The sequence below is a fragment of the Ischnura elegans genome, chromosome 9 (genome assembly GCF_921293095.1).
Source record: "Ischnura elegans chromosome 9, ioIscEleg1.1, whole genome shotgun sequence".
In the NCBI taxonomy this organism is placed as follows: Eukaryota; Metazoa; Arthropoda; class Insecta; order Odonata; family Coenagrionidae; genus Ischnura; species Ischnura elegans.
In genome coordinates this window covers 54,359,790-54,369,326 of record NC_060254.1, presented here as the reverse complement: position 1 = coordinate 54,369,326, position 9,537 = coordinate 54,359,790, and the positions used below count along the sequence as shown (strand labels likewise).

At 40.7% G+C, this 9,537-nt stretch overlaps 1 protein-coding gene across 1 annotated transcript in view; it reads left to right on the top strand.

Moving 5' to 3' along the window:
• The first annotated feature begins 1,832 nt into the window (after positions 1-1,832).
• Positions 1,833-9,537, top strand: part of LOC124165365 — a 166,463-nt gene continuing 158,758 nt past the window's right edge. Inside the window, exon 1 of the mRNA XM_046542741.1 lies at positions 1,833-2,850. Coding sequence (XP_046398697.1) covers positions 2,517-2,850 — 334 coding nt within the window. The 5' untranslated portion in view covers positions 1,833-2,516. The remainder of the gene's footprint in view (positions 2,851-9,537) is intronic.

Below are 9,537 nucleotides of genomic sequence, written 5' to 3'. Positions count from 1 at the left end.
GTTTGACCACTTCCTCGTCGCCCAGCAAACGACCTTAACAGAAATGTAGACCAGCTGGGTGGAGGGGAAGGGAGGCAGGAGTCGAGCGAGAAGGAGACTATAAAGGAAGGGGGAGTGATTGTGTGGTGGCGGCCAGGAAAAATTGAAGGATCAGGAGGGAAAAAGGTGGGGATGCTGCGAGCTGCTGCATGCTGGGAAGGAAAAATTTATAGAGAGGGAAATAAGGTTGGGGGAAGGAGGAGTGAATTTGGTGGAAGATTTGGATGGGACGAGGAGGGGGAAGAGTGATTGATGGCAGCTTCCGATGGCCGGTGAGGAAAGCGCAGTCTGAAAGAACCTGGAAAATACGTTTGTGAGAATAGTGGGATGCACTATATGGAGGATGCAATTTGAGAGATGCTTTTAAATGATATTACCCACGAGATGGCTGGATATATTGAGGTATCGAAGAATGCTCTTGGAAAACATCCCCAATGATTTAGTCATTTGACGAGGTAAACAAAATACTGAGCTATAAGTGAACAAAAAAAGCCCAAAAATTGGCTGTAAAACAATCTCTTTACTCGTAGAAGTACGTCGATGGGTGAGTTATGGAATAGCTGCACGATATTAAAACAGGGAATATTTTCCAGACATGGATTTGTGTATTTACGCAATTTTGAGTTCTCGCTCGGTGCAGGTGAGTGTGTTTACGCATCAGCCCGCGCGGGTAAATGCATCGTGTAAACACGCCTTTAAGTAGCGGTGGGGGATCTGCGCACAAAACCAGGACATGTATGAGAAAGGGATGAGACAAATAGGTGTGGGAAACGGGAGCATGCATGGTAATACAATCCAACTTATGTATGTACTTCAACCCTTTACTTTTTCCTCTTCCAAGGTCGCTTGGTTCTTCCTAATGGGTCTCCAACTCTGTTTCCCTAACTTAATATAAATACTTGTAATTTGGTCCTGTTTGGGGTACTTGAAAACTTTCACTCCAATGTTACTCACATAATTATCTTTCTCCATTGTATCGTCAAACCGCCTTTGATCTTCTTTGGTATTTGGTGCGGTACATTACATTTCCTTCTCCTTTTCCAGGGTAGACCTCACCGTTTCTCACATTAGCCGTCTATTTAATTTCTCTTCAGTGGCATCCTTCATCATTCAGGTCTCAAAGGCTTCTATTCCTTCCTCATTACTGGAATAAGTTTGGGAGGAATAGGTTCAAGTGTCTGCCATCACTAATCGTCTTTTCAAATATACATAGATGTACACTGATACACATTTCAAAACTAAATTATAGAGTTCCGAGTACTGGTGATTACTGACTGTATCGTACTCATAAGAGGATGCGGATAGGAATTGCGAGTACAAGCAATTGTTTGTTGAATTAGATATCACGAGTGCGAAGTAATCGCTAGTAGGTACTTGACTCTCAACTGTGCCCGCGTCATTTGTGATCGATTCCGGAAAGTGATAGTTTGGACCAAATCAATGGAGAGGTAATGATAAGAACAGCAAATCCCCCGATTAAACAAGGGAAAAGCTGAAGACGAAAAACAGGAGGGGAAGGAGAGAAAGGAAAAGTGAGGAAGTGTTGAGAGGGAGGAGCGAAGGGATGGGGTGCGGATAGAGAGAGAGAGTAGTATATGCCGCGTGGGTTCCAAGAAAGGAGAGGGAGGTGGAATGGGAGCCTAATGATGAAGGAAGGGGGAGCATTGGTGGCGGCTAGCGAGGATTAGAGTGTGAGGCGGAGAGCGACCCTGGGGGAGGGAGGTCTCGGATTGGGCAGGGCGGAAGGGGGAAAGGGGGGTGGGTCAGTGAAAGCGCGTTGGAGGCCCGCCGACGTCGGCACCACCGCCGCTGCAGACGGCTTTCTTTGCTTGCACCTCGTCGACCAAACTCTCGGACGCTCCCGGGGCGATATCTATGACGGCCGACTGTCCGGCCCATCAATTCGAGCGTTGAAGTCTCCGCGGTGGACGAGCATTGAAATCTCCGTAAGGTCTTCGATTTGTGCGGTGGGCTTCTTGATTGGACCATCTCCGTGTTTGTTATACAGATACAGAGTGTTTCTTAAAAAGATCGCATTCGAGGAATGGCACAAGTGTAGCCGATGGAGTACGGTAACTACGAGGTAGCCAAAGATTCACCTCCCGTGCCTCCGAACAGAGTTGGATATTTTTCAGAATCCCCGCAGAATCTTTCCGAAAGGTTGCTTGTCGGTCTGCAGTGATTTCCATTGTTGTTCCCTGCCCGGATGATATCACTGCCGCTTTGAGAGTGCGCGTTTTAGGGAAAGACTTCTCCTTAAAAATATTCTTGGCGTCAACTCGAAGCGACCACAGTGAGTGTGTTCGTGGTGAAAACAATTCTGTTTACGCTCAAGAAAAAAATGTTGAGGAGCATATCGTAAAGCAAACCTCTTTCACCTCAACTTAGGAAAAGGAGGATTCTCCACTTGGCTGGTGTTTTTTTTTAGTTTGTCTTTTTGGAAAATCCTCGGCGGTGCTTTGCATCGAGTCCTAGCCATGACTTGCCTACGGAGGTCAGTGCTTCAGCTTTTGCTGTTGGCTTGCCTGTTTTGCGCGGTATCGTCCGAGGCAGAGCCCGCGCTCACCACGCACAGCCCCAACGAAGTCTTACAGGCTGTCAACCAGACGGAGGAAGAAGAGAACGATGATGCGCCCAAATGGTCCTCCCACGGCTCTCTGCACAAACTGCTCGACGTGTTCGATGTGGAGCGGCTGTCGGAACGGCTGAGTGGAGAGGAAGGCAAGCAGGCATTCCTGAACCCGCACTGCAAGGCGAATTGGCTGACGTTCGCCAAAGCGATTAAGACCGGTGACACCTGGGCAGTAAAGAGTAAGTGCTTCTTCATTCTAGTGCATTAGGTGATTCGGGAGAACCTTCCTTCATTTTGTCACTCATGTGGGTGCCCAAAGTTTCTGGAGGGTATATGGAGGAAACAAGTGGGTCTGGATAGAGAGAGTGCAATACGAGTAGGCAGGGGCGGATTCAAGGGGGCAAAGGGGTCGTGATCCTCCCGAAATTGAATCAAAAAATGTTTGATTTTTATTATTTTAATATTTTTGGTAACCATGACTAAAATTGTTCAATTTAATTTGTTTTTAAAAATTAAAAATGAAATTTAACCTCCAAAATGCTTTAAAAAAATGGGTATTTTAAAATATTTTACACAGGAGAACGCCCCTCTTTCAACGGGGGGTATTCCATACTCTCCAGACCCAGGTTATTACATCCTCCCCTAAATTTGATGCTGAATACGGCCCTGCGGGTTAAAGATGCTGAAACGTGTTTTAGAGGGATGGATGCTTCGTGAGCGAGGGAAAGGGAGGACGACCAAGGGATTCATTATAGAATGAAATTGAATAAGTTTTACTGTGAATTCAATTGGGAAGTTCTATTAGGGAGGGGTCAGGTCGGTATGAAACGAAAAACGGGTCACGATATCCTCTGACTGCAGTTTACGTGATTTTTGTAAGACAATATACCAAGTTTTTTTTTCATCTTATACCTCATTAATCGCCTTTAGAACTTCCATTACGTACTTTAGTGTTATATTTCTTAATAATACTCTCCTAAACCGGTACATTACTGTACCATAAGGAATAAATTCCTGTATTTACGTCGGAATTGCCTTCATGATATGACACAGGGCATCATTTTGCCTGGTGGCAACAACTAAGTTAGTCATTAAAACGTTGGTAGCAACGCCTACTCTGATCCGGTTGTACGCCCAAGAAAACTTCCCGAACGAGGTATTTTATTTACTCCACCGTACGAAGGAAATGAGAGTTTATTCGTGTAACCCCCAAATATTTTAACCCTTCGGTCACAAGATCTCTCTGTTTGATAAATATGAATTTCACTTAAATTGCTGCACTGCATTATTCTGGGAACTTTATCTCTTTCCTTTATTTTTTAATGCGAATCGGTAATGTGGCAGGGAAAATTAGGATATATTTTGGTTCGGAGTTATTCCTCCTAGGAAAACCTTGATATTTTTCGGGTTGAAGGACGCTAATCATATTTTTACCCTAAAATAACACTACGCCTTTAAGAGCTCATTAGCCTCGCAGAACACCTTACGGTATTCCTTAGTTATCATTAATTTTTAGTAGATAATTTCACCGTTAATTAGATTATTTTCCGGTAAAATCTAATTGTTTACTGTGCACCAAAAAGTTTGCGGAAGGATGAAGATTAGGCATATTTCATTCTATACTTACAACTCTATGGTCTGCATCAACAACGAACGTACATCATATTCATAACAGGAAATGTTTAAGAACTTTGTACGTACATTAACCTCTGATAAAAGGTTACTTAGCGTGAGTAATACGAAATTGATACCCTTAGCTGTATCCATGCTCTCTTCAGCTGATAGTTTCACATGATTTTATCTTCTCAGACGCATTTGATTCGAATGTGAACAAATTTGACGACCCCTGCAGATGAAAGAAATCTAACGAGGTATGAAAAATTGATGGATTTGAAAAAATAACTCACCCAATGTAGGATTAAATAGAATATGAACTACTTTATTATCTATCGAACGACTCGTTGGTAACATATCAATTGAATTATCTTCAGGAATGGAAAGAAAATGAGCTATTGGGAGACTGCTCATCATGTGTTTCAATTGTAACTGCTGCGATTAAAAAAGTAACTCTTTATAGTAACTTATACGTTATTTTCCTGATAAAGATTGTCACTCTCTCTCTCGCATGATACGTTGGGTATCTAACGTGATTTTAGGATAGACTTCTCTATCTCGTTGCTTTTGATGGCTCCGGGATTACTTACAGTTATATGATAATTAAGTAATAATACTGTACAAGCAGGGACTGAAAATCAAAATGCAAATAGTTATGGGATAATCCTAGGTACAGTGTGTTAAATCATAACTTCTATGGAAAAAATTAAAGTTATAATCCATGGATGTCGAAATTTTAAACAGTTAAGATAATTTATGAAAAGTAAATAAAATTGAAACCTTTACATTTTCAAATTATGGATTGGTATTTATCAGTGATTGCCAATTTGAAAAAGAAACTGTAACTACTGGCCCAGATGATTCATTTTCAACCCCTTGTGCATCTCTGCTCTTTTGTAATTGCAGTTAAATGGCGATTGAAAGAGATAAATTCATTTTAATATTACATATCTAATAAAATAATTGTTTATACGCGATTTGATATGATTCAAATACTAACAAGATATCACCTTCTAATACAGCAGAGGAGCATTAATATAAGTATAAATTACGTCTGGACACTCAGTAAAAAAATGAAACGATTTAATGATAATGAATAAAGTTTACTGGATTGAACGCAAATTCTCTAAGTTCAGGAACTCTTTGGAATTATAATTTGTACTAAAAAAAACTCCTTCGGTTTATGTAGTTACGCTAAAATACTACACGGTCCACAATTTTCTAACAATAGTTAATAAATTCGCAGAAAATTCTCCAAAATATTATTACTCTCTACTCGCTATAATTCGCGAAACGTTTTTACCCTATTAGTAATTCTTATTGTAGATAGGACCTAAAGATGAAAGAAGGGTATGCATACATTGGTGAGGAAACCTGCAAAATTTTAAATTATAAAAATATTTTCCCTCGCTAGCATCTTCAGTTCAAAAGATCCTTCAGAAGTGGAAAAGACTCCTAACTTGAAGATTCTGTGGTATCTGCGAAATTTTCATCATCATTCATCAAGCAACGCGATGAAAGCCCGAGGAACACGATTACACGGGAGGGACGTTTGAAGGGGAGAGATGTGGGTTCGCTTTCGTTGGCGCTTCTCAGCTGTTTTCTGTGTCCGCATTCATCGTCGTCAATTCGACTCTCACTTTCTCCTCATTCGCAAAAGAAGGAAAAACTCGCGCCGCTAACTTTTTGCTCGCTCATGGGCTTAAGATATATATATTTTTTATCGCCTGGTCAGCGTCGTGGAAAGGCAGACACGAAGGCATTTCTTTCCCTTATCTCAAGGTGTATCAAAATTTCCTCACACTCTACTCGCCATAATTCGTGAAACGATTATATTTTTGCTAATTTTATCTATCATAAATAATATTTTGCTGCAAATATTTTTGATATGGATGGATTATTGTGAACAGCTATGTATTTTGGCGTGACTACGCTCTGTGATGGAGTGCATCCTCTGGTAAACGCTTTAAAAATAACTCCAAAGATCTCTTAAACTTTGCTGTTCCTTTCCTTGACTACCATACCCTTGTAGAATTTCATATTGGGGTACCCGAAGACTCCACTTGAGATTTGAACTCGGAACCCTAGAATCAGTAGCCAAGCACTATACTTGCTAGGTTACCATGCTGGTATCATCTATTAAATTCGGGGATAGATGGAAGATGGAACTTTCTAGTCCCAATCTCGCCCAATGAAGACGTATTATTATTTATTATATTTTTCACAGCATTTTGCTGGTTTTAGGCGAGGTACGGGTATCACCAAGCACTCTCGTCTTCTTACTCTGTGCTTTTCTGACAATCCGACAAGTATTTAAAATTGCTGCTTTTTGTATTGTATGAACAAGTTTTTCGGCAGTCCAGTAGTTTGAAGACCTTGATGTATTGAATTACGCACTACTCCATTGGTAGAGATAATGACCGGTATTATGTGTACTATGTTATTATTATTATTAAATCTTCATCGTAATTGCTTCAAAAATATCCATGATAGGTTTGACGCAGCTCTTTACTGGTGTCCTTAATTTTTAGATCCGTGATCGTGTCTAATTACGGCTAATATGTTCACGTCACATCTGTTGCATGAGTAGTGTGATTATTATTAATATTTGAAGTATCTAAGGCGTCGATAGACACGCCTTAACACTATTAACTCGTTATAGGTCTGTACTAACAAGAAAGGGGCCCCTTAGAGTCATTGGAATGGTATATTTTTCTGTTTCACTAGAATTTTCCCATTTTAACAACTGGGGAAAAAGTGTCTTCGTCAGTGTATGTATTATACCCATCTTTAATCTTTTGGTCATATGTATTAATACAGTAAATCACAAGCACATATCTATAAATTTTAAATTAATATAGATTAAAGGTAAAATTAGAAGACTATTTCAAAAGAATTCAACTGATAGTGCACAATAATGATAATTTAAAAATCAAAATTAATTTTTTTTACGACCCGTCCGGGGTAAAAACTGACCCCCATTTGTGGATATCATTCCATGCCTAGATGAAAAGTGAACGTAGGCCTCATAATTTCGTCTTGATTGCCATCCCTGTAACAAATAAACATACACCTACCGTCATTGTGAACAACGCTTATTTTCTTTCGATAAGTAAGCAGCCTTGGCCAAATAGACGAATGTGTTCATGTAATTTGGAACACCGTCGCGAAACACGGTGAAAGGAACAAATGTCGAGAATTCGCTCGGTTTTAATCGCCAAATACCTTCGAAACCGCTAAGAACTAACGGACTTGTCGATGATAGAGTCTAGAAAAGAGTAGTGACGAGAAGCATTATAGTTTACGGTATTTGGGTCATGCACCATTAGAGGGAGCCACTTTTGGCATTAAAGCCATTGGAGAGAAAACTAGATTGTTTCTGAGTGTATATTATGGAGCAATTCAATCACGTTTCTCCGATCATCGATGTAGATGAGGTCGGATTCACGCCATAAAAATCATATCTATTCTGTTTTTATTTCAGTTTTGCTTACCATTTGCTGCATGTGACTTGAATGCTCATTTTAATGATTTTATTGCAGCACGTCTCACTAAGCCATTCCATGACTCTATTTTCTCGGTAGAAGGTGACTTTGTGAATTGCCAGAAATTGAATATGTGCTCTAGTTGCTTCAGGAAATAGCTTTTTAGCTGCTTTACAATATATTTACTACTCCCTAATACAGATAGGTACACGTATTTTATTTTCTTAAAAAATGAAGGATCCAAATGAATGCATGCGGCCGCTGTAGAAAAACTTTTCCAATGAACTCTACATATAGTTATAACTTCATCATAGGCAGATCTAGGGGGGGGGGGGGGCTGGGGCACGTGCCCCCCCAGACCCTTAAAAATATGCAAGATTTTTAATACGGTCCCATTATCATTGCGTTCGTTTTGTATTACGAGGTATCCTTGTGCCCCCCAAGAACAAAATCCTAGATACAGCCTTGCTTGTGCCCCCCCCCCCTCAGAAAGAAATCCTGGATCCACCCCTGAACTTCATACTTAACGGCGAGAAACCTTTCTATTATAGAAAATAAAACAATAAAACTTGTTTCAGGTTCACTTGTATATTTAAGAAAGCTCGAACCGGGTATCACAACATCGCTACATTTTCATAAAGGGATACAAGTGAACCTTACTAAGTCTTATTCTTTTATTTTCCACGGAACCCAAATAATCTTTAGTGCTTTACAATTAAGTAAAGACCTATGTGCCCTACACCTCCCGCCAATCGCCTATTTAGCTGTCTTTCGGTTTAGTCTGTATATGTAGCTGAAAGATGCTCGAAGGCTCTGTCTATATTTACTCCTAGATTATATCTAGCGTGCCGCGGACTAGAGCTAAGGCTGTATCATAGAAATGGAGCGCCGACGCAATGGACATAAATCTTCGACCACCATAAGGAGTCTCTTCCACGCTCGGCCTCTCCTATTCCCAACATGTGTGTAGAAAGAGAGAGATTGATCTTGAATCGCGGGCGAGTGGTCTGGCCACGGCTGTGACCACCGACCGGCTCGACCACTTTCATCTATCTGTGCGCGGGGCCTCGGCGGATACCGCCGCCGCACCTCCAAGTTCACGGCCGTGAATGAAGTCTCCATCAGGCGAGGACTTATCATCTATGAGCGTAAACGAGATTGTTTTAGTGAACTTATGCCTTTTCTACGTTACGATTTAATCCAAACCTCAATTTAAAATTCCAGATAGAATAAAATGTATACTTTGTCATATTTCACACAGTATTCATTAAAAACTCAATAGGTTTCGGCCTTTTCAGGTCATTATCAAGAGGTAACAGAGCAAATGATGGAGACATTGGGCGGTTAGTTGGCTAGCTGATGTCAACAGTTACGTCTTACGAAAGGTACCAAGGAGATCACGTCTTAACATCTCATCTGACGGGTAGAGTTTTGCACTTTTATTCAGGCAGGGACCAGTATCAAAGCAAGCAGCCAGGGACACGTGGTCGTAGGTAATCTCTGGCGCCATAGGGATTGTAACTCGGGTGCTGAACTTGTGACAAGGCCACACAGGACCCACTATAAGAACCCAATACTCCTTTTGCTTCGTCGGCGGATACGAAATTACAAGCGCGTGCAATTGGGAAACAGTAGCGAGCTATATGAGAGGATTTAGGAATGAAAAAACGCTCCTGTTTCCGGTATCGATGGCTAAGTTATAACAACACGCATCTCAAAAATAGCAACTTTTCAGGAGAGAAAAAAAAAAAAGATTTATTTTTTTAATTGTGTATAATTTGATTGAAATTTAAGCAAAACATACATAAAACTGAAGACGAAGCATGC